We start from the raw sequence: 25,665 nt of genomic DNA, 5'->3' as shown, positions 1-25,665 counted from the left end.
AAGATGGGACTGTTATTGCAGAGTTTTCCATGTGATGGCTTAAGCACATATTGAAATTTTGTTCTGACTTTTCTTAAGCGGCCCCGACTGACCTTGCTTCCAAAGGTGAACGTGAAAAACAGCAACCTGAGAGCCAACACTGAACATATTGAAAGCACAACACTGGGAAGCACTGAAGACCTCCTCTTTCCATTGAGTGCTTTTCCTTCCTCCAGCAAAACCTGGGGCTCATCACTGTCCTTACACAACTGGACTCTGCTGTGAGACCCTTCAATAAGGTAATTTTTAGCAATATTAAAATGTATATACTGTAGTGATGTCAGTTTAAAGGTACAAGGATATCTCAGCACAGTAGGACTTCTGTACATTTTTTTAGTACATACATAAGTTGCTGTTTAATAAACACGGGCTGGTCTTAAATAGAAGATTTATCTCAGTAACATCTTCCAGCTGAACTTCTAAAGAATGCTTGATTAATAATGCTCACTTAGAAAGGAAACATTGCTGATAGTATGCATGCTTCCTGGATTTTTCCTCTTCACTTTTTTGGGAAGTGGAAGATTAGGTTTCAAGAAGTTTGTGTGCTTTTGGCTTCTATCCAATAATAAATCAACTTTAATTTTCATAACTTGGCTTTTATACTGACTGTGTTAAAGTATTTCCCAAAGTGATTTGATGTGGCACAGCCTTGATTTAAGTGGAACTGCTGAATGCCAGTTCCTTCGTTGCTCTTGTTTCGATACATTCTGCTATGCATGATTCTGCAGGCTGTCTTTGGAACGTTAAATGTGTTTTTAACTGATGTAACTTTGCCATAATGCACAAACTGCAGACAGAGATGAAGAAAAATGGAGCAGTCCCCCAGCAGCTGGGTGCTTTTGTCAGTCAGTTCTCAGCCCTGTGCACGTTGCCATCGCAAATGTGTACAGATAAAACGCAGGCAAGGCAAAATGCGATAATGGACAGAGGAGAATGCAAAAGGTTTTATAAAGCACTTGTGAGAGCAATTTAGTTTTGCCTAGTAATACATCACTGGAGACAGCAAAAGCAGGGAGGATGGTACTTTTTAACTGTATTTCCTCATGGGCATAAGTGTAATCCCTGCTTTATGTTCTGAACATTTGTCAGTGCAGAAGTCTGCAGATTTTGCCTCGTGTAACTCATGCAGGGCTTTCATGCAGCCTTCTGGATGGAGCCCCATGTCATTCTGTGATTTTGTAACATGGAATCCATGAAGTGTGACCTTGTTTAAAAAAGTATCAGTTGTGAAAGTGCCTCATTGTGACACCAGCTGTGCTCAGCACACCTGATAGTAGCGGCACAGTGAATGCTCAGATCTGCACTCAACTGATTGTAACTGAGGAGTTAGGGATAACAAGACAGAGAAACACAGTGCATACAAAGGTAGGAGAAAATAGTCTTGCAAACTAGACACACTTAACTAAGGTCTGGTGAAGACAAATATTTTTCTGTACACAACATTGTAGCTGTAAAAGAACAAAAACCTACTGGAATAGGTTAGCCTATGTTGAGATTTTGCAGCTGCTATGATTTAGGCATTTATTTTCAACGATGGTTTTCTCTAGCCTTCCAGATCTAGTATGCAACTTTGCATATTTGTAGCAAAGGCAGCATTTTAGAAGGAGCAGAGGAAATTTGACCTTGGCTTGAAAACTTGCTTTTTAGGAGTGAGGCAATTAGCTGCAGTAATTAAGCTCCCTACATTGGAGGAGTCTTGAAAGAGGACTTATGAAAACAGATCCAAAGAGGACCCAATTAGAAGATCATTCCATGAAAGTGAAGTCATTCAAATTAAAGAAAATTTGAAATGAGCCAGAGGAGAGAATAGAAATTTGCTCTTCTTTTAATAAAATAGGAGGTGGTGGAAGATCACATGAACCACGGATCACAAACGTTGGGATGAGCAGACCTGGGGAGGTCAGGTAGCCCATCACTGACCGAGTGACCTCCTGAGAACAAAGCAGTTTGTTTATCACAGGAAAAGCCATGGTTTTGTCAGGGTAAACATTATAAAACTTGAGACTTTTGATTTAGTATCTGGTCTTACAGCTGAGTGATTTATATTTCACCCATGTGCTCATTAGGGATACCAGCTCTGCTGCCAGCTGCAGGGTTAGGGCCTGCAATAATTGTGTATTAAATGCATCAAATACACATTCATAACTTAGTGCATAGGAGGGCATGGCTGCAGCCCTGAAGTCAACAGGACCCTTCCTCTTGCCTATGCTGGACCCTGAGTTGGGTGTGAAGGAAAAGCAAACGAACAAAACTAAAGGAAACAACTAAACAAAGCTCCAACAAACCACTAAATGAACCCTTTGTGTCCCAGAAAGGAAGCTGGTAATTTAAGGCACACTTAAAGCTTTAAAACAGTTTCCCAGCCTCGGTTTTGGGAACATGCTGAGCATGGCTATGCACAGTGCCCCCTCTTGAAATCATCTCCTTTCTCAGATGTCTCAGCTTTGATTTGAAGAGTGGTATTTCTTCACTTAGCCCTTTTTCCTAGCTGCTGTGCTAAAATCATGAGCACTTGGTCCAGTTTTGTTACTAGGGATTTGAGCAGTGTTTGTTAGGCTCAGTGGCTTAGCTTAATGCGACTCTGTCAACAGCAAATTGTCGCTTTGCAGCCAATATTGAGTGCTAATTCAGAGAAACTGCAGGAGTGCCGTGGCAGATTATTAATTGTGACTATACAAAACAAATCTTGAAGGAAGGGCATATCTTAGTTTAACAATGCCTGGTTGCTAAATCTGTATTTGCTGACTGCATGCACAAATGAAGAAGGCATTGCAACAGCACCAATGTTTTTGACAAATCATCTGTGTCAGCAGGCCCATTTGCTGCTGGATGCAGTCTCTGCCCTTGCAGACCCCTGCCCAAACTCCCACCACATTGCTGCATGCACCAAGGGCCAGGCAGCATGGTGGAGGATGAAACATGCTGCAGGCTTCAGCACGGGGAGCCAAGCGGTGATGTGTTGATAGTTGGACTCGGTGATCTCTGAGATCTTTTCCAGCCTTAATGATTCTATGATTTATGGCCCTGTTGATTTCAGTGTTGACTGCCTTGAAGACTAGGGTTGTGAGCAGTGATTCATTCATAGACCAGTTCTTCCCAGTCCCGTGGGAGCGGTGAAAGCTTGTTTCAATCCCATTTTCTGAAAGCACGTGGTGTTTGGGACAGGTTGCTGGGCTGAGCTCTGCTGCTGGTGACTGAGTTGTTATCTCCTGGGTGTAACCTCGGCAGTGTTATCTGCCTGCAAATTCTGAGGCTTGAGCTCTCTAAAGCTGTGACCTGTGTGAAGAGGGCACTGGATGTGGCCATCTGTGGGAAATACTCCCAGGGAATAAGGGCTGGAAATTTGCTGAGCAGTCACTGCTCTTTCAGGTTTTGGCACGGTAAACTTGTAAGAAACTTTGGTCTGCTTGTTGGGCAGAGAAAGTGCAGTAAAAAGGGAACCAGGTCTGGGAGGACATAGAGCAGAACCAGAAATGATGCTGAGACAGTTGGGGATAGAAGCAGGATGGTCGTTTTTGGGAGATCTACACAAAGAGTCACTTGAGAGCAAGCTTGTATTGAGGGGTTTTGTTCTGCTGTTACACTCACAAAAAAGCAAAGTCTGCAAAGTGTGGAAGCCAAAACCTGGAGTTTGTGCTTTCTGCTCTACTGTATGCTCAAAACCCCTTCTGCAAATTCACACTGATTATTATCAGGAGTTTTAGATTCCTGGCTTTGCTTTCTTTTTCTGCGGGACAATTTGGAAAACCAAACAACTAATGCTCAGTGCTCAATGTCCATGCTGTACCCAAGAGCTATTCCATGCATGTCTTGCTTAAAGCATTGCCGCTGCCTATGGATCTGCCTTCTGTCCCTTCACTTACACAGGGATGTTCAGAGCCATGGCTCCGGGCTGGTGAGCCTCCTCCTCACCCTTCCTTGCCATGGAATTACTGAATTGCCAGGCTGCTAGTGGTAATAACCACCAATGTAATTTTATTTTGGGCCAGCTCATCACAAAGCTTACAGCAGATAGGGATCTTGGGATGCTGGCAATGTCTTTGTACTTTTTCGGTCAAAATATTTGGTCTATGTAATGTTTTTAATAACCATGACAGATCTATTCAAGCATGCTAATACGCCCCAAACAATCTGATTGCTGCTCTCTGAGAGGAGTGGAGAAAGGCATAGCAACAGGATACCTATAAGGGGAGAACTTGCAAGTGTAGATTCTAGACTCTACCCTGAGTCACGTTGAGGCACCTTTCGGGACTGAGTTACTGGGGAAAACTGAGCTCTTGTGAAGCACACACTGCCTTCAGCTGAGGGGCGGCCAGGGACAGTGCCACCTTTAATGGAATGTAATTGCACAAAGAAAAAAAAAGTCATTGCAAATGTTCCTTCCTTCTTTAAAGAGAAAAAATATGATCCTGGCTCCAGGGTGAGATAAGCCCTGTGTCTGTCTGCAGCTGGCGGCAAGAGCGGGAGAAGGAAGCATGAATGCTTTGGGTTTGCTGGTCCCAGCCCTCCTCCACGTCACATACCGGAGCAGGGATTGGATGTGAGAGTGTTTGTTTGGCCCCTCTCACCTCTGATGAATCTATTTGCTATCTTATTTCCTAGAAAAATCATGTTAAGAGTTACAGAACCACTAATTGTTTATTTCTTCTCTTTTTTGGTGATGTAAACACTCTCATGCAGTGGAGAAAAGTCATTCAAAATTACAGTTATTAACAGTGTGTGGAAGGACTCTGAGGGACTCATTCCCCACATTAATTAGGGGTCAGTTATTGTTCACCAGTGGGTTATAAGTGAATTGAGTGTCAGGGTAGTTGATTTGAGCTCTCAAAAACAAAGTCCGCCCCAAAGCACTCATTGTTTAGAGTGTAGCTAGAAGCCGGAAGAAGTGTGATTTCTCAGTTTGCCAAGGGAAGCAACCTCTCCTGATCCTGTACACGGGCCAGGATGGGACATTATTACTTGGCTTCATTCTCAAAAGCAGGATTTTTATCTGTTCCTTTTCCTGAGTTCAGTTTTCTCTTTCCATTTTATGTTCCCTGTTATTTTACAGAGCAGCATACTTGGCATTTGTTGTTAGATGGTAGAGATTTGAAAGAAGTGTCACGGCTGTTCACTGCATTGTTGTATTTTATTTAAATGCTTTGTGGTTGTGGATTGCATTGTAGATATGTTGCATGAACTGACTGCTCAAGTTTCCAGAAAAAAATTAAATTGCTATGGCTTTCCAGATAAGAGAGAAGAAAACTTTGCATTTTTTCCTTTCAGTTTCTTCTACATTATGACTTCGGTTAATGGTGGGGATGCAGAACCTTGGCTTTTGACTGCAATCATAGTAAAAGTTTACTTCTCTTGGTGCTGTGTTAGCAGGATTTGGTTCGAAACTGCTATTTCTGAGGCAAGTTCTTACTAAGTGCTGCAGGATGTCCCATTATCATTGCCAGTCTTTTGTGGTGGAACTCGGCATTAAAAAAACCTTCCCATGTTTTGCTACAACAGAATTACTCCAAGAAGTTTCCCTTCTGGGAAGAACACACAGGCTTTATTTCCTACATGTCTGAAGGAGTATTTAAAATTCTGTAAATCTATTTAATAACCTCCGCAGCTATTTAAGCATTCCTGAGGCTTCAATTGGATGAATTAACAAGATAATGTTATCAAACAGTGAGGCTCTTGTGCTGGATATGGGAGACATGTAAGAAGTAGAGATTGGAACAGGTGGGAAAAAAACACTGAAGGAAGCAGTGGATGTGCGAGGGAACCTCTTAGGGGAGCTTGATTTCACCCAGCCTCTGTGCAGGGTGTGGAATACACAAGCAGAGAAGGAAAGGAAGGTGAAGCTGGAGCATGCAGTCACTCATATATGGAGCACCTGAGAGGGAAGGACTCCAGCAGCTTGGAGGCATCACCAGCCTGGGCTGATGGGGACCACTGGGATGGTTCTAGAGACAAAGAGGTGCAGGTGCCTGTGTGGCGTGAGCTCTTCCCTGAGTTCTTTCTGTTCAGAGACTTTGGTTCTGTTAGATAAAGATAAAGCAAATGATTCATTATAGCTTTGGAGGATATCTGTATGTACGAAGTCCACAGAAAAGGTCCAAAACCAGCTCAGGACAGTGTGGTTTGCCTTACTCATTCAAGTGAAAACATGATATGTATGCCCACCTATGGTAATTATTAACATGGCTGGGAATTTCATTCCGGACACAGCGGGGTGAGGTGAGGCTGCAACCTTCTCGTGTCACTGTGATTTGCTTCTTGCTGTGATGCCCTGCTGCAAGGTACTAAGAGGATGCCATAATTCAGGCTTTGCCTGAACAGAAGATGGTTATATATGAATAAAAAAGTGTGAGGTTATACAAAGCGTAATTTCCAGTGAGAACCATTCAGAACTTTTGTTTCACCTGTGTGGTTGTGCTCAAACAAGGCCATTTTCAAAGAAGATTTTGCTCAGTTCCTCCTTCCAAAGGAACCATCTAGAGCCCATTTTGTAGACGGAAAAAATGTGCTTTGCTGCAGGTAGGTCACACTCAGTTAGCAAACAGGTGACACGTGCAGCATGACTTCCCGTACCTGCGTGAGCCAGGGAAGGACACCTGGCTTGGGGCGTGCACTGGCATCAACGACACGGCAGTTTAAAGGACGGGAAGTCCTATAGGTGTCATGAAAACCAAAAGGTCCTAAGATCAAATTTTCAAAGCTAACAAAGCTAGAATGACTCTTTATTGAAACTTTGTCCGTTGACGCTTTGGGATGATGTTATCTTTAACTTACGTTTACTCAGTATTGATTACCTCTGTGCACAGCAATGCTGTTGTTTCCATAGTGCCAGGAAATGTGATTGTGATATTTCAGTTAGTCACCCATACAACCTGTACTTATTCACTTGTCTTTTATGTGGAAGAATATGAATCTGCCTGTTTTTTTTTCTAATGCTGTGAGTAATATTTATGAAGTTGTTTGTACTTCGAAACCACAAGCTGGTGAACTCAGAGAAATAAAAATGCAAAGAATTGTAATTTCTATGGAATGAAAATGTGAAATCAAGTGTTGAGCAAGATGCTTTTAAAGGAAACGATATATTTTCTGCATTATAGTACAAGTTATTTCCCTGCTGCGCAGAATAATTTTTCATTCACTTTTTGAAGGAAGTAAAGCAGAAAACTGTGTTTTACAGCCCCCTCTCCAGCCACTCACTTAAATGCTTAGGCAGAATGTCTGCTCCTCATTTTATTTTTGACTACTGGCTTCTGAATTTTTTTTCCTTCCCTCTCCAGGTATTCAGACAGATAATCTGCTGGTTTGCAACTCTGCCAATTAGGTATGCTTTTTTTTGCTTTTCTTTTTCTTATTTTTGCTAAATGTCCTATTTACTTCTTGCAGTGTTTCTCATGGTGCCTCTTTCCTGGGATCATGAGACAGCGCAAAGCTTCGTGCTCTCAGGGGTAAAACTGAGTATGTGGGGAGGACTCAGAATTATTGGAATGTTACTGATTTTGCATTTCTTGGTTTTATTTTGGAAAGGCTTCAATTCAGTATGAATACTTAACACATGCTGACACATACAGGTATAGAATATTCCTTTCTTTACTAAACTACTGAGTGCAGCTACATCACGCTTGTCTTTGCTGGGCTTTGTCCGTGCACATACACTGAATTTTGGGAATACTTGGAGTGGATAAAATACCAAATTATGCTATGCCACCTGCCAGAAGTGTTGCAGTTGGAATAAGAAGTCATGGAAACACTGGAACTCTGGAACAAAAGGGAAGTGACCACCAGTCAGGAAACTAGAAATTGATAGCAGGGTGTCTCCTGGAATAACAATTGCTGGATAGGAGTTCGTGTGAAGTGGGGCAATACTTATCAGGGTGTTGTCAGGAAAGAGCCCTTTCTCTGCAGAGCGCTGTACATAGATGAACACGTCCCAAGGAGGAGGCTGCACAGTGGAAGAGGAATTCCAAACAAGTCCCAGGATCAGACATCCAGCAAAGGAGTGAATCCCAGAGCTCAGGAAACAACAGTGCCATGGAGAAATGCTGTTTGCTTGGAAAGTTCTGCTCAGCTCTGGGCTGCAGTCTAAAGAGAGAAGGAAAAAAAACAAACACCTTACCCTGGTCTTGGAAACTCTTCAGGAAAGTTCAATTACTTGAGGGCAGAGGAAGTGCCTGAGGAGGAACTGCTGGGTGTGCATAAAATACTCAGCTTTGGTGGGAGAGGGGAAGGGAGTTTGAAAGGATGTCTGCATTTGGAATATAAGTTAACAAGGGAGAAAAGTAAAGACGTCAGTGTGGTAACCACGAGGATGGATGCTGCAGTTAGAAAGATGTTCTTGCTGGTGGCTTTGTGTGTGTCACAGCCTGCTAGCCCAATTGCTGGGTGGTGGTAATAATAGACATCAGTTTCAGAATATCTGTGGATGAACTGTGTGCATTACACTTTTATAGGGCTATGAAGAGCAGGCTGCAAGGCCTGAGATGGAGTCAGCAAGAAGCAGTTGCCTTCTCCGATCCCTGTCTGTGTCCCTGAATGTTTGTGTTTCCAAAGAGTGAATGGTCAGTCCTTGGTGACAGCCTTGGTGCACAATTGTTCTGCTGGTGTGCAGACTCTGAATTGTCGACCAGTCTCTAATACAACAGCTTCTTTGTTTTGTTTTGTGTCTTGACTTCTTCCCAGGTCAAAGTATCCAGACAGTAATGCTAAAAAAAGCTCACAGAAAGCACTGAAGGAAGCAGCACATAATGAGTGACTGCTCTTACACTCTCACTGCAGGCATTTTTCTTACATATTACCTGAGTAGATTTTGCTGTTGGAGATACTGTTTGATACCCACTTCCCTTAGGAGCTATCTAGAGCCTTAAAATAATTTTGGGAAATATGAAGAGCAATCTTTCTTGATGATCTTGCTCAGAAAGAAGAGCAATAAAGGCGCAACATGTGGTTCTGTGGTCTGACTCAGCTGACAGGGAGGAGGTGTTTGCTTTGGCAGAGTCATTTTGTTGAACTCTGGGAGGTTTCTTAGGCCAAAATCTTTGGTCTCACATAGACTTGTGGTTCAGAAATGCTCCCTCAGCCTTTTTTCAGCTTTCTCTGATGTAAAAGAGTTTACAGAAATTAGGCATATCTTAAGGAGATCGTACATGAGTCCAATAACTTTTGGGTGAGGCAGGAAGAGCACAGGGCACAGGGAGCTTTATAATAACACATTCCTTAACGCACGAAGTGATTTTAAAATGTTTATATGCCTGTGTATGACAGATCTTTTATAACAGGTTGCTAACACAAGTTGGAGGCAAAGCAGAAGAACTTTTTTTCAGAGAATGCCTAACAGTCTAATGATGGTGAAGTAAATTTAATCGTGTTAAATACAGTCCCTGCTTTGTAATTTGGTCAGATTTTGAAGCGTTTTCACTGAAGACAGTAATAGCTTAGAAGAATCAAACTCTGAAAGCTAATCGTTGGTTCACATGTGTATTTACTATCCAGAGTGTTCAGTGAACTTGATTGATCTGAGCAATGCAAAGAGGTGAGGCCACAAGTACAAGAATTTTATAGTATCTATAAAGTACTGTATACAGTTTTTGCTCAATTTTATGCTGTTAAACTAAACATTTGGTATCATATGGCACTTTAAGTACTTTGATTTATGTTAAGACAGAAATTGCATCTGTAATAAACATTCTAAAGTGTGAGTTTAAGAGTAATCTACTGTATTTATTTGTGGCATAAACTCTCACCAGCGATGCATTTAAGAATCGTCTTAGACTTAACTCATGCTGCACATTACAGCCACACTGCATTTCAGCCACAGCAAGGTCACATCCAAGGTGAAATCTGAAGTGGATGGGAAGAAAGGGGTGGCATGGTAATATTATGTAGCAGCAAACGGAAAAATACTCATTTTCTCCTGTTAAGTACTCCAGATACAGTAATTTCTTACTCTACTGTAAAGAATCCTATGTTTTACCAAACAAGATAAAGTACAAATGCATCTCGTTAAATATGAAAATAGTTAAGCACGCAGGAATGAAAATAGCATGAAAAACTCTCTGACATATTTGAAAGTAAATACCATAAAATTGCATGTGTTTCAGGCTTGTACAATTTCCCTCAAGGATGAATGAAAGCACAGATATCCATTGTTATACTAGAAGCTGCTATGGCTGTGCTCCACGGGAAGAGTTCTCCTACCATTACACTATTTTAATATTGAATCTGTTATACTTGGTGGAACCTGCTTAAGAATAATGAAGTAAGTAATACTTTCTAAATGATTTAGGTAGCTTTTAAGGCAGTTTATCTTAATCATTCCATCTTTGCATATTTTTTATGGTAGTGATAGAACGTGAGAGAGGCAATATTGGTATCATAAAGGGCAGATGACAAATGCTTCATTGGCAGAGTGGGACTTTCACACTTATGAAATCATAGAATAATTTTATTCAGATAGAGGCCTTCTATCCAAAAGCAGGTGGAACAGAGGGCAAGAGAAAGCAAGATACAGCAAGAAATCGTGAACTTCAAGTTTTCAGGATAGCAAATCTAATTTGGGTAATTACTTAAACTTGGAAGAAAAAAAAACTAAGTAAATCCAGGATGCCTTTGTATAAATAATAAAATTAAGAGAGATTACTGAGAAAAATATTCAGTCTTTGAGGTGTGATGTGTTGTGAACTAACCTTCTGTGTCGCTTTTTAAACAGGAAAAGGAAGGATACTCTGTCATGTAATGTTACTGTTACATATTGATTCAACAGTGGCATATCTCATTTCTAATGGTAAGGAAAACTTAAGACTATGATGCTGTAAGGATTTGCATAAACTGAAATGGGGGAAGAATATGGGAAAGCGGTATTAAAGTCCTACTTCTCAGTTAGCAGAGAGTGAGGATGGTGTTCTTCGTTGAGTACTCTCTTTTCCAGGAATACTTTGTCATAGGACTTGGCAGAAACAATCTGCCGTGATTGTCAGAAGCTCTTAAAAACACTCTTGCAGAGTCTATTTTTTTTTTTTTTTTTGTCTTTAGCAAGCAAAACACTGCAACAGTGTATTGGTGAAGAAATCCTGACCCACAGTCACATCTAAAGATTGCAGGAATTTTGTATGCTGAATGTTTGATTAATTGAGGTCAAACAAACAAAGGCTGTGTTCAGGATATCCTCAGAGGCTCTGAGAGCTCTTCACTTCCTTTCTTCACATTGCTGTATGTAGCTCGGCAGTAATAATGTCATCCTAAATCACCAATTGTAGTTTAGTATGTTTACTTGGTATGAGTTTTTGCCTGTTATTTTGGTTATGGGCTGGAGATCCTTTTTGAAACTTAGGAGATAAAATCTGTTTTCCTAGATCTTCTGGATATCCTTGGTGACAAAATTGATCAGTAGTTACAGGAGACAGTTTCTGACGGATCCTGCAGTCAGAGTGCTGGTATCATGTCACAGCCCATGAGATACGCAGTGAGTCGATTTGATGTTGATATAACAGTTTTATAGTTTAAACAATAGAATCAAACCATTTTGACTCAAGACAATGACAAAGCTTTACAATGGCACCTGTGTGTGTGTGTGATGGTTGCCTTTCTTTCAGCTTTAACTACTTCTTCCCTCTATTTACTCGTGCCTTCTGAAGCAACATTTAAAAATAGTAACAGGGAAAATATCTTTTTGATGATCATGTTCTATCACTTGAAGATGTTTTACATTTAATTTTGTGGAGTACATCAGCTTTGAATTGCTGTCCATCGTTTTATGGAATAGGCTGTGCAGCTCATTTGTTATTTGTGAGAGTTTCCTTGACCAACGCCGCAATGTCTCAGACATTCCTGCGGTTCATATGATGCTTGAAATGGGGCAGGAGGTCTTGGGGAAGTAGCCATAACCCCCAGGGAAGCTGGTTCTGTTGATTCTGGCTCTGTGCTTGCTGATCCGTGCAGCTGGAGCTCCAGTTGTTCCCTCTGGTGATGGGTCCAGTGCTCTCCTGAGGTTTTTCTCATTTTCTGTCTGAGAGTTGTGGTGGGAGAGCAGTTTGGGAACTTCAGGCTTTCACAACAGCCACACTTGTGTCCTGGAGGGAAACCAGAGTGTGTACACAACCAAAACACCTTTTCCATGGATCAGAGAAAAGTAAAAAAGCACTGGGTGATGTGATGTTGGCCTCCTGAAATAACTGGGCTTGTTAGCTGGGAACAAGAATACGTTTTCATTCCATGCACAGATTTTCACTAGATACATTCTTGCTGTTCAAAGTTCTCTCTTATATCTGTCTATGAACTACCCAACGTTCACGGAGCCCCTGTAGCCCACACGTTGCCCTCCAACTCCCTCCAGCGGCCATAAAATGGAGGTCGTGGGAGGACGCTTTTGCAATGATGTGCAGTTTAAGCACATGATTTTGAGCACTAGAGTGAACTGAAAGAGATGCATTGATTTCAGGGAATCCGGACCAGTTTGTGTGACTGAGAATGTGACCCAATAATTTCTCTTTTCCAGCAAGACAGGCGTTTGGTAACACAGTTGTGCTTTGGCACACACGTAGCTGCTGAAAGACACATACTGAGTGAAATACAAGCAATTTATTCTCAGCAGTAGTCTGTACACTATGCCAGCGTGTTTGGAAGGCTTATTTTGATTTGCTTGCGTGGCTACCTATGAAATGAATGGCAGAATAAAGGAAAGTGCTTATCATTGCTGAGATGCTAGGGATGTTTTACGCAGCTGACATCCTGGTAGGATTTGTGATATCCTCCGGGGTAACAGAGACTGCAGGAAAACACACTGGAAAAGGCAGTAAAATAAGTGGGGCCTCTTAGAAGGCACAAAAGGGCACAATTTTAGGACAAATCTCTGCTGTCCAGAAGGCAGGATAGGCATAACGCCTCACGAGCTACACTGCTTGGTGCCCAGGACTTTAAAGTTCCTGTCTCAGGGCCACGTTTTAGGCCGAATTTGACCTAAAAAGGGTTCTCCCTTCGCGCCTCCGGAAGGCCCAGCAGGCCGCGCCGGGCCCGCCCGTTGCCATGGCAGCCGCGGCGCATTGTGGGCCGCACCACTCACGTGACGCGCGGTCACGCGGTGTCGCCCAGGTGACGGGGGAGCCATGGCGGAGGAGGAGCGGGCCCTACTGGGCCCCGACGGCGGCGATGGCGGCTCCGCGGCCCCCCCCCGCGCCCTGCCCGCCGTGTGTGACCCGAGCCGCCTCCCGCACCGCCTGCTCGTCCTCGCGCTCATGTGCTTCCTCGGCTTCGGTGCGTGGCGGCGGCGGCGGCGGGCGGGGGCCTCCGTGAGGAGAGGCCGCCGGGGTGCGCGGTGCCCTGAGGCCTCCCTCCCCTTCTCCTTGCAGGCAGCTGCTTCTGCTACGACAACCCGGCGGCGCTCCAGACGCAGGTTCAGGGGGTGAGTCGCTGCCCGGGGGTCCGCGCTTGGGCTGGGTCCGGTGCGGGAAGGGGAGGGGGCTGCCTTTTTTAAAGGCTGGGGTTCTGCGACGATTCTATTCGTGCGGTAATTCCGGAACGTGGGTGTGAAGGGTTAAACGAGCAGAGCCGATCCTTGGGGAGGTGTGGGGCATTCTGGTGCCGGCGCTGAGGGGAGTGGGGCGGTTTTCCTCTGCGTGTCCTGGAGAAAACCCCACGAGTTTTGTTAAAGTGGTATGGGTTGGTTTGCTCTAAAACGTCAGTTTCCAACAGATACAGCCATCAAATTGTGCCCTGTCATTTCTGATCGGAAAGCATGCTTTTTTTCTAAGCACTTGGATGCTTTTTCTGTGTCCTTGAAGTTAATTCAGGAGTTAATCTTTTTTTCCTTCAAATTTCCTTTCTGTAGGATATGAAGGTGAACACGGCACGGTTCATGGCACTCTATGCCTGGTATTCCTGGCCCAACGTGGTTCTTTGCTTCTTTGGAGGCTTTCTAATAGACAGAGTTTTTGGAATACGGTGAGATCTTACTGTTGTCTGCGTTCAGTGGTCAGTCACATTAAGTGCAGGTGGAATTCTACACTCAGTACTGTAGTTCGTTCTACAATTTCCACTGGCACAACCAGTCTTTGTCAGTAAAGTAGCTTCAGAAATGCTCACCTTTACCGTGCTTTTAATATACCTGTCAAGTTGTGGCATTTAGTTCTGAGAACTTCTGTTGGGTATCACTTTACCTTTTTGCTTTGTTGTAGGTTCAATATTGTATTTTACAGGGAAAAAAAATCTCCGATTAAGCTGTTTTCTTTTTCTTACAGGTTGGGCACTGTAATATTCAGCATCTTTGTTTGCGTTGGGCAGGTAAGTGCAAATGAAATGGTGAAGAATGATATCTGTAGCTGCTCTGCTGGGAGTGAGGTGGGGAAGAAAGCTCAAAAGGCTTCTCTGATTGTAGCATGTGTTTCAGGTAGGAGTATGCAGGTGAAGAGAATTGAAATAGAAGTCTGAATTGTATCGGGGAGTACATGGGAACAAGACTACGAATGATGAGTGAAATAAGAATGGAAAGGAAACAAACGTTCTATCTGTTTGATGTGAAATTACTCTGTGGGTATATTTGGGTAGAGTATGAGGGGTAGGGGAAAAGCCTCTAGAGGATATGGAGTATTTTTTCAGGGCTGTAAGAGGAAAATAATTTCTGTTTCTGCTTTGGTTCTAGTTTGTTTCCTAATCTAGCTAAAAAATGATGATTTTTCTTAAATGCTTTTCTGACAGGTGATTTTTGCCTTGGGTGCACTAGTTAATGCTTTTTGGCTGATGGAAGTGGGCAGATTTATATTTGGGTAAGTCTATAAGTGTGTCCTATGTACCCTCTAAGGTCATGACCAGCTTTCTGTGCCCTCAAAAACTGCTATTGTTCTTGCACTCTCGGACATAAGTTTGAATGTTGGAGCACCTCTAAAGTTGAGGTGTGCATAAAGCTTTAGTCAGGGTCATATTTCCATGTAAAATTAGAAAATAAATAGAGCTCCTCAGTATTATTGAATTCAGAAAATGTGAAACTGCTCAGCAGGTATGCCACTTGACTCTTCAATGTTTTTTACCTATGCAAAAGAGAAATGAGAAGCTGCTGCCCCCCTGCTTAACTTCTGTTAAGGCAATTATAATAAGATACCTTGTACACTTAATGCTTAAGACCTAAATCGTGTCTATAGGACTTCTGTTTCTTTGTATATTTGCATTAGATTTACCTGTTCCTAGAGGAATTAATCTGAAATACTCTCATCTTAATATTACCAGCAAGTGGTGGGATGTTTTCCTGTTACTCTCTTGTTGCAATTAATGTATTCTGTTTTGTACTTTCTTTTTTTTTTTTTTCTTTTTTTTTAGAATAGGTGGTGAATCCTTAGCAGTGGCACAAAACACGTATGCAGTCAGCTGGTTTAAAGGCAAGGAGTTAAATCTCGTGTTTGGATTACAACTGAGCATGGCCAGAATTGTAAGTTTAAAAATGTATAGCTTTAATTCATAGACTTTAAGGTGTATAGCTTGGCTTGGCAGTCAGACCAGCAAAAAACAGCATTTCTAATGCTTCCTTGGAAATAGTAGGTAAAAATGGATGTGGAATGTGAATTCAAAATGTTTGACGATTTGTGGTTGGTAGATAAAGGGCAGGTATGAAAGAAAGTGAGTTAGTAAGGTTTCTTATAACCTGCCAAATGTCTTCAGAAGGCTGGTGTGGTTTAGCATCATTTACTGAGTGGGACAGTGACAGAACTGCCTGCCGCATCTCGGCTGTGCTGTTGGGTTCATAGACTCACTCTGCATGGAGCGGGTGGAGACATGCCTTTCCTGTTAGGGCTCTTCTAACATCCTTGGTGCTGTGGATTCAGATTATTGCGAAAAATATTTTTTTTTCACAGAAGTTTCTTTTGCCTAGGGGAGCACAGTGAACATGAATATCATGGGATGGATATACTCGCGAGTTCAAGATCTTCTGGGGCATACTGGTCACGCTACTCTTGGATTAACTCTCCTGATAGGTTCGTAATCTTTTTGAACTGTTGTCGCCTGGTATTTTAGGCTTCTGAATTCAAGCACTGTTTATATGTTAATGAATTCTTGCTATCTGGAAAGTAGGAAAGATGGACTTGGGACTAGGAAGAGCAATTTGACTGCTTTTTCTATCAGTGGCTAATAGTGTGCTTATGCAGAGCGTATGCCTACTGCAGAATGCTGTGTGATCTCTCTGGTTGCCAAATTGAAGTTTGTGTCTTATAGATATGAAATATTTAATGTACTTTGAGTAAATTTTTCACAAGGGCACATGTCAGATCTTGTGTGTAGCAGCCTGACATGTAGAAAGGAAGTTGCAGCTGCCTTTGGAACAGTATTCCTTTCCTTCAGAGCATGGGGTTTAACACCTTGGTGTTGGTAACAAGGCCTTGGCTTTGTTTCCGTTATTGCAAGGTACAGATAGCAGCTCATCTGTGTTGAGTGGGAGTGGTAATAATATTTGCAGACTAAATAGAATTGTTAGTTCTGCAGTTCAGGGCAGGTGTCTCATCTGATAGGCTTCAGTGCTTATACCTTCTTCTTCTTGTACAGTTTGAGTCTTCTACTTAAGCTGGTGTTCAAGTGACTGAATTTGCATTAGATGTGTAAAGGTATGCTACACTGAAAGTGCATCTAAAAGCCAGGTTACTGCTTGGTCTACATCTAAAGATGTCATGTTACCTCCTTGCAGGTGGCATAACATGTCTCTTCTCACTGGCCTGTGCCCTAATCCTTGCTTATCTGGACAAGAGAGCAGAGAAGCTCCTTTGTAAAGAGCAGGGAAAAACAGGTGAGTGGTCTGGATAAACATGCCTTGGAATTCATTCTTTCATTGTAGAGCAGATCGTTCCAGTTCCTCAATACCTAATTTATTAAGCTTGTGGAGAGCCTTCCACTTCACGTCAGTTTGGTCTGTGCTTTGCCACTAGAAAACTGTTCTGTTGGAATTGGTTTTATTTCCTTTAATAGGTGTGCAAAAACATGCAGCTGTCTCCTTGTGGTGTTTTGAGTTTTTTGAGTGGGAGAACTTAACTAAAAAATAAAAATTAAGAACTGGATTAAAACATATGACAGGAAGTTTCAGGCACAACTTTCACAAGCAGATTAAACATTTCCTTGCAAGAAAGTGGTTTGTATTTAATTCAGTTATCCACGAGAGTTTTAGAAGCTTTAGAACATGGGAAGCATTAGAAGCTTTACAACATGGGAAATGGGTTTCTTCTTCACTTAGGCACTGTTGATGTAGGACTTGTATACTCTGAGCTGATGCTCATTGTGCAAACTTCATACAAGGGAGGAGATAGTGGCAGGATTATAATACTCCAGCAGTGACTCTTGGTCACCCTAACATTTATTTAGTGTGGATGAGTTTCAGATATGTTTGTGATGGCTGAGACAATGTTCTCTTGCTTCCTCTCCAGGTGAAGTCATCAAGCTGACCGATGTGAAGAACTTCTCTTTGTCATTGTGGCTTATATTTGTAATATGTGTCTGCTATTACGCAGCGGTCTTTCCTTTCATTGGACTTGGAAAGTAAGTGTCTCACATTACATAGCTTTTGCCTTTGAATTTGGCCAAAGTTTAACTAGCTGTAATGTAATGTAAACCAAGGAAGAGGTGCTGGCTAATATTTAAAAACTCCAGACAGCTATAGAGCCGCACTGGTCTCTTAGCACAGACTTCTGTGCTATTTTCTCTTTTTTTTTTGTGTGTGGCACTTGTTGCTGTACTTGTGGCACAAATAATCACATTTCTTTTCTGCTGAGATCTGTGTTAAATCCCATTTGTTAGCATAGGCTGAGTTGTCAGAACTCAAAGGCATAAGGCATGTTCCATTCTCAGGTTAAAACTTGATACAGATTAAAACATTGTGCACAAAGCTGTGAACAGCTCTCATACAGAATTCCTTCAGTACTCATTGGTTGTGAGGTAGGGCTCAAACATGGTTACAGTGTTGGACTGAAGCTCTTTTGTTACTGAGTTTTATGTATCGAGGTGAAACTTGAAGCATTTCTATGTAGTTTTCTTCTAAACCATGTGACTTGTTCTAAAAAACCAATAGATTTCTTATGTGCTTGGAGTTAGGAACACACCATATGAGCTCCACACATGCTTTATGTTGTGAGATGAGAGTTTGAGACTGACTGTTAAAACCTCTCCAAATAATGTAGATTCCTGTTTTTTCCCACTTTTTGCATGTAATCCGAACCTCGTTACTAATACCTTATTAGTGCTTTATGTGTTAGTTATATACTTTGTGTTTCCTTCAAAATGTAGTTTGAGTGGTTCCTTGGCAAAAATCTGTCAACTCAACAGCCTCCTACAGGAGGATCTGCTTTGGGGTGTTTGTTAGTTAATGCTGTATTTACAAGTTGTGTGTAAACTAGTTTATTGCTTTTACTTTGTCTAGCTTAATTTCTCCTTTTACTTCATTTATGTGTGCCTAGTTCTGAACTCATGCTTTTTTTTTGTATCTTCAGGGTCTTCTTCATTGAAAAATTCCAATTCTCATCTCAAGAAGCAAGTGCAATTAACAGGTATGTTTCAGTTGGTTAAATGAGTAAATGCACTACTGCTGTGATTTAAGGGTTAAATATATATCTGTGGGCTCTGACTGTTTGGGATCTGCTGATGCAACCAGTTTGCACTTCAGTGGATCGTGTTCATGTGGCATGATGGAGGTTTTACTTTCTTAGATGTTCCAATTGAGGGGAAGATGATAATCTGAAAGAGAAAGTTCTGTCTGAAGGGTATTAGTGTGGTATCTGGCAATTCCCTTGAGAGGTGGCCGAAACAAAATAGCAACACTAAGTAATCAAAATTGTACTATTTTGAAGACAAATTAGTGATGTGGCAAAACAGAAAACACTTGATGGCATTTGATTCCAGGAGCTCTAAGTATGTTGCTGTTTCCATCATGGATGAGAAATGCTTTGGTGCCCTCAGACATTTGAGTTCTGGAATCTTTGTTTTAAATGTATTTTTTATGGTTTCACAAATTGCAAGGGAAATTCTCATTTTTCACTCTTCTGCAGTGTTGTGTACATTATATCGGCTCCCATGTCCCCTGTCTTTGGAATCCTGGTGGATAAAGTTGGAAAGAATATCATCTGGGTTTTATGTGCTGTAATAACGACGCTCGCTTCTCATATTATGTTGGCTTTCACTTTCTGGAACCCCTGGATTGCAATGGTAACCAATTGCTCAAGTAGACCTCGATAGTTAAATGTGACAAAATAAGAAATTGAGCTGCTGATGAATTATTCTGCATAACTTTACTCCTGTCTTCTGACTGCTTAGGTAGTCTTAAAACTTATTGTAATGTCCCTTTTTTTTCATAAGGTTATTCAGTGTGCAAATGGATTTAAAACTGAAGATGTTGATAAAGGAAAACAGCATAACATAGGCTAAACTAATATGAGCTGTCTGTGGCTTTTTACAGCAAAAACACATCTCATCCAACATCTCTCTACTCATTTATTTCTCAGTGCTTACTAGGAGTGGCGTACTCCTTGCTTGCCTGTGCCCTGTGGCCCATGGTGGCCTTTGTTGTTCCAGAACATCAGCTGGGAACCGCTTATGGCTTGTGAGTGCTTCCATCTGTTATGCTGACCTACATCCTCATACTGTAGAACCACTTGATGTAAAGTAGTTGTAATAAGTTAATGGTTACTGTTTCTAGGAGGAAGTCTTCTGTAGTTTCAGGATGTGAATGTGCAGTAGATGCACAGTGATATCTGCAAAAGTGCAGATTAATGACTACCATCTAGAATATGGGGAGAAGTTCATCTTAGTGTGCAGTAAAACATAAAATAGTTTGTTCTTCAAGAAGTTTCTACACAGTGGTAATCTTTTGTTTATGTTAGCATGCAGTCTATCCAGAATCTCGGTCTGGCAGTTATTGCTATAGCAGCTGGGATGATTCTGGACACAAGAGGATACCTGTTTCTTGAAGTCTTCTTCAGTGCTTGTGTTTCCTGTAAGTAGCAAAACCACTGCAAGTAACGTTCTGTACATTCAGGAAACTCTTCTTGACTCCCTTCATGTTTCCTGTAAAATGCTACTAACTGCTTTCTTACTGTGCAGCTGGGTAGACATCTATAGACATTTCAGCTGGAGCACTGTTGAAAGTAACTGATAAGTAGTGATGTGTTTTGTGTTTTTAGTTCTTTCTTTCCTGAAGCATTTTAGTGTAAGTAGTTGAAATGTGGTAAAAATGAAGAGTGGTTAAAAGCATTGGTGAGTTAAATTCTTCAAGGCTATGTTTGTGTGAGGGTCCTTATTAATATAGATAAATAATTTGAGTTACATTGCTACTTGTGAGCACAGTGGAGTTCTCAAAACTGATGGAGATGCTGCTGATAACAATTACAGCTGTCGCAAGAAATCTTAACTGTTGCTGGTTGGATGTTAAGCTGGTTTGGTGTCATTGTGGTAAATGTACTAACAGCTTAATCTTTTATTTTTTCTTAGTGTCACTGGTAGCTGTAGTCATGCTGTATTTTGTGAATCACCTAACAGGTAAGTCAGGTGGTTTTTAGCTTCTCTTGATTCTTGTGGTTTTATCATAATTCTTGGAGTTGCTATGCTGAGCTGCTTACAGGTAGTGGAGTACAGGTGGGTGTTTGATGCTGTAGTACATGGATTTGGTGGTATCTCTTGGATAGGGCTTGTCCTTGTGGCGTATTTTTCCTTGGTGCTTTAGTGTGTAATTCACTGGGCCTTGTTTTGATGTCAAAGCTAATCAGCCGGGCAGAGTACCTACCTCTTCAGCTAAGTTAAACAAACGTGTAGGATATTCTACGGATTAAAATAGCTTTTTGCAAACTGTTTATGCATAACTTAATTGGTTGTATGTACCTGCTTTCCATCACATAGCAGTGTTCTTACTTTCTTAGTTCTTAGACCTTCCTGAAAGATCTGGAGGAGAGCATTTGTTTCTTCCCAAGTTGCTTTCACTTCCTTTAATCTTACAGGGCATTGTGATGAGTTGTGGAGAAAGGTATTTGTTACTCAGCAAAAACATGGGTCAAGTTTGAGATCTTAGTTTTGTTCCTGATTTTGCTTGCTTGTGTGATTGTGAGGAAGTTTCTTTTTTTTTTTCTTGGTATCAATTTCTGTTTTTGTACAACTTCTGTTCTCTTTCCTCAAGTAATGAGATAGGATGTCAGTTTTGGAAGTTTCATAGTAGGTATTATTTCTGTTGCAGGTGGTGATCTTAACTGGTCGGCAAAGAAGAGGGAAAAACTGCAAAAAGTAGCTGCAAATGAGTAAGTATAAAAAACAGTGTCCTTTAGAAAAAGTTTAACCTAAAGTAATTAGATTCCTATCTGAACATAGTTACTGCTGTAGGTCTGCTATTTGTCTTTCCTACAAGGATTTCTTTCTTATTCCTGTCTCCTATGGATAGCAGAAGTCACAATTAACCTTGTCTCCTTTCCTGGCACTTCTCCTTACTATTCCTCTTTATGAATTTCAATCGCCTTCCAACTGAGCAGAATTCAAGTAAATCCTTGAAAAGTTTGCATCACTTACTGTAAAAAGTGCACTCTTACATGGTGTATCGGGGTTAAAAATGGGGTCCCTATTCTTCAGGTTTTTGAAGTTTGTTTGCATGCAATGCTGAAGTGCTTTATCTTTTGGTTGGTAAAAACATTTCACTTGCTGGTATTGTGCAAAACAGATGTATGTAAGTTCTTTGCGGATAAATACCTTGATATCGAGACATGTTTTATTTGTATGACTTCATAGATTTTTCTAAAATAATCATTTAATTATGTAGTCTACACTTAATTTAAAAGTAAGTAAATGAAACCCCAGCCTGTCAACAAAATCTTGCTGAATGATTTGTGGTGGAATGTAACATTGTCTCGATTCTCCACCTCCTTTGTGGTATACATCAGCCTTGAGGAAAACTGCAGGAAATTAAAACCTCATCAGACCTGGTGAGAGGGCAAGTTTAGTTGTGATGAGTGTCACCTTTGAGCCAATACAGCCAGTTCTTAAATACAGCAGTGGTGGAAAACTGCCTTGCGCCCAGAGCAGAGGAAGTTGTGTCCAAATAGAGCTGATTTTCAGCCTGCCTGGACCATGTGTGCAACCCAGCAGTATTCACTGTGAGTGATGGCTTTGTCTTGGAGTATGTTGTGGGTTATAATAGTGCCTTAGAGCAACATTTTCAGTAATTTGTATTAAAATGTTTTTTGCAGAAAAGAAATTTGAATAGCAAATATCATCCAGAAGTGGGGAGCATTTGATGGGGAGCATCATGTCAACTTGAAGAATTGTAGTGTTACTTAGTTTGATCAACTCTGGACAATAGTTCTTTTGGAAAAAAAAAAAAAAAACATGATTTTTTTTGGTGCTGGTGATTTTTCAGTAAATGGTTGAATTTTATGCTTTGTAACCACTTTTAACTAATAGCACATCGTCTTTTAACACTTGAACAAATTGGTTTTTGTAGCCTTTTATACTGTTGAAGCTGCCTCATGGGAGAGGGCACCTGCGGCCCAGGACAAACATTCATCTCAAAAGAAAGCCTAGTATGAAGTGTCTTCTGTGTACGGTGCTGAACCATTGTGGTGTGGGTGGAGATTTCCTAACAGCATTTTAAGTACTGGTTCACTGCCTTGGAGAGCTTAGAAATGGCTCACTGTTACTGCCTTTGTCACTGTCTTAATGCATAGCACTGTTTTAAGCTAAACATGTTCAGAGCTTTGTTCGGTCGTGTTTCCCTCTAAGAAGTGCGTGGAAAATGACTGACAGAGGTCTGATCAAATATTGACTCTTTTGTAGGAAGTTGCTATTAACTCTGAAGACTGCTGAGCGGTCTTTTATTTGCGTTTTTGACTACTGGTGCTTTTGTATTGTAATCTTATATTTTAAGGAGTAAAAGTTTGTTTAATAAAGGGATATTAAATTGTGTTGCAAATGCTCATTGAGCAGATTGTTATCTGTGGAAACAAAGATTTCTCTTTCTACTGAAGCCTTGCAAGGTAAATAAAAGGAAACTGCAGAAAATAGCCTCTCTCTTTCTTTACAGTGGATAAGCATAATCCATTGACAGCTTTCTTTTAATCTAAAGCTCCAAATTCATCTACAAACTTTGGAGGATTTTTAGCTGTAAGAAATAAAACTGTCATATATAAGATAGAGTTGCTGGGTTTGCACTCCTCAGTGCAAGTCTCTTAAATGAGTTTTCTTTTCCAGAGCAGAAGAACAAGAGAGACTCAGACGTCAAAATGAAGATGACTTGGCTAAATTACAGCCAAAAGATGATGACTTTAGTTTAAGGAATAAATACCTCTCCAGACTAGGCGCTCAGGTATTAGTAACAAAGTAGGGCTTTTAACACTAATGGCTAGAGGCTAAAGTGTCTGCTTTAAGAATTTGGCTTATTGTTCCAAATAGCCAACAACTTAACCTCTGAGTGAACTGTTAACTGTGTGTTTGTTCTCAGAAACGGTCTCACTGATGGTAGTTAAAAATGTAATGAGGAAAATGGCAATGAATCAGACCAAATAAGCTGAGGAACAAGCTCATTATGATGCATGTTTTTTAAATGTTATTTTTTTGCAGCTACCAGATAATTACTCTTCCTATTTATCGACCATGGCACACAGAAGCGTGTTGAAATAGCATCTTGCCTCACTTGCAAGAGCAGAAATACGCTGATGTTCCTGTACACAAAACTTTATTTCCAGTACTGAGAACTCTTGCAGCGAAGGCAGAACGATACGCCACGTTTTTCTGCAAGCGTAGATCTCATTTTAAAAGTATGTGGCTTAAATTCCTTTCTGCACCTTAAGGCAAATAACACACAGATACTGAGGAAGAATCGTCTGGCTGTTCACTTGAACACACGAACTACATGCTAAACCATCCTTAAGTACTCAGTGAGTAGCTCAAGCCAACAACAAAGACCTGATTTCTTAATATGCAACCATGGGTGAAACATAGAAGCTTTCCTACAGTAATGGAGTTGCTGTGAAATGAGTTGTGGTGTAAGCATGGAATATTTAGCCTCTCGAGTTGGACAACTTTATTACCATGTTGCAAACGATCTGTTTCATTTTTCTTATAGAAAATGTGAGGAAAGACTGCCTCTTTTATTTTGGCTCAAGTAAATATTTCTGAGGAAGTTAAGCTCTACACTTCCAATGCTACCCTTCAAAAAGTACAAGTCCTGGAACTTAATACGAGATGATAGGCTTAGCAGTAACCTCATGTAAGTCAGGATTAATGTGAAAATTGATCTGCTTAAGAGGTTGCAACTAAAAAACATGGGAAGAGTTAAATGTAAGAACTGCATTTTGGCACTCTGGAGAAAGTGGTTGCGTTTCATTATGAAGGTTGCAGTCTTCCTGTAATTTCTGTGGAAGGCTTGTTCCTGAGCAGAGCTAGTTCCCACTAACTCCTGCAGAGTGCATTTCCAGTATTGTTTTCTCTTGTTTTTCTTAACCATGAAGCCTCATCTGTGTATTTAAACATAAGTTCCTAAGCACTAATCTTACTCTAAATGCAGGAGCATCTGGCTTTCTTGAGCACAGGTTGCACTGAGCAAGGAGCTGCTGTAGGAGCAGAGCACCAGGTGCACAGGGGTGAGTGAGCTCTTGTTGGCTGCCCTCAGGGAGTTTTGTGTGCCACGGTGCTCGGCACAGTTCTGCAGGTCGGTTGACTGCAGAGGAAGTATTTTATTATAATAAAAATGTTACGTTATATCTATACAGTGTTTTTTTTTCTTTGTTTGTTTTGCAAACCAGCCTGCAGTGGTTTGGACAGATCTGAAAGTCACAGTTTTAAGGGTTTTTTTTTTGTTTGGTTGTTTTGTTTTTAAAGATACTTCTCAGTGGAGGTTTACATTCCTGGAAGACAAAAGTAATCTGACTGAAACACTAAGCCAGGAGCATCTGCATTGATAGCAATGTATTCCAAAGAGCAATGTTGGAAAACAAAGTGACAGTCTGAGCAATGCTGAGGTTACTGCAGAAGGGAAGGTAGCACCCTGACCTGTGATAACTTCTGTTGGTGCTTTCTGTGCTCTCTTAGGGAGCCAGACGCTATCGGCTGCGAGAACAGATGATGTAAGTTTGGTTGGTTCTGCTTGTAAACTTGTGAATTCTGGGTCTTTTTAAATAAAAGCTTTAAATGGATGCTGCACATGTATTATTCTTACCTGGTTTGTGATGTGTTCTTGCCCCTGGTGGTAGTTAAGGTGTATTTTTAAACAAGCAGGATTTCTGTTTTCCCCTAAGAAATATTTAAGTAAGCTTCTGGGGAAGCATCTCTTTGAGGATCCAAAGGTAAAGTTTCCCCATTCCTCTGCTGCTGAGTTGATTCATCTTCCTCTTGGAGAGGGAGGAAATTAGATGCTGTTCTTGTATTGCTCTTCCTCACCTTCATTTGGTTGCTTTTGCAAGTCTCAGATCTCTGCTTTTGCTCTAATAACGATGTGTTTTGATCGTAGATAACTATTCTGTTGTTAAACCTATTTTATGTGGGACAGTAATGAGGAACTTAATATCTTCTTGAAACTCTTGAGTTCCTGAATTCTCTTAACTCCTGAGCATCTTGCTGAAGTACCATGGTGGACTTCTGCATGTGGTGTAACCTCTAGCTGAAGTCTGAACTCCCAAACCTTTCCTTTCTGATGATACTCAGCCCAAGGAC

The 25,665-nt window shown here is 41.1% G+C and overlaps 1 protein-coding gene across 7 annotated transcripts in view; it reads left to right on the top strand.

Moving 5' to 3' along the window:
• Nucleotides 1-25,148, top strand: part of MFSD1 (major facilitator superfamily domain containing 1) — a 31,240-nt gene extending 6,092 nt beyond the window's left edge. For 2 of the 7 annotated variants that reach the window (XM_046898451.1, XM_046898450.1), the window contains exons 3-23: nt 79-278; nt 7,311-7,354; nt 10,128-10,285; nt 10,736-10,810; nt 11,379-11,488; nt 13,371-13,423; nt 13,850-13,962; nt 14,259-14,301; nt 14,716-14,783; nt 15,331-15,439; nt 15,881-15,983; nt 16,688-16,786; nt 17,418-17,529; nt 18,477-18,533; nt 19,032-19,188; nt 19,485-19,582; nt 19,863-19,975; nt 20,470-20,517; nt 21,206-21,266; nt 23,206-23,320; nt 23,575-25,148. In XM_046898451.1, coding sequence (XP_046754407.1) covers nt 13,853-13,962; nt 14,259-14,301; nt 14,716-14,783; nt 15,331-15,439; nt 15,881-15,983; nt 16,688-16,786; nt 17,418-17,529; nt 18,477-18,533; nt 19,032-19,188; nt 19,485-19,582; nt 19,863-19,975; nt 20,470-20,517; nt 21,206-21,266; nt 23,206-23,320; nt 23,575-23,634 — 1,353 coding nt within the window. In that variant the 5' untranslated portion in view covers nt 79-278; nt 7,311-7,354; nt 10,128-10,285; ... (2 more) ...; nt 13,371-13,423; nt 13,850-13,852 and the 3' untranslated portion in view covers nt 23,635-25,148. 7 annotated transcript variants of the gene reach the window in all.
• Nucleotides 25,149-25,665: the final 517 nt, after the last annotated feature.

This window comes from Gallus gallus, chromosome 9 (genome assembly GCF_016699485.2).
Source record: "Gallus gallus isolate bGalGal1 chromosome 9, bGalGal1.mat.broiler.GRCg7b, whole genome shotgun sequence".
Taxonomy (NCBI): domain Eukaryota; kingdom Metazoa; phylum Chordata; class Aves; order Galliformes; family Phasianidae; genus Gallus; species Gallus gallus.
This window is presented reverse-complemented; position numbering and strand designations above follow the sequence as displayed.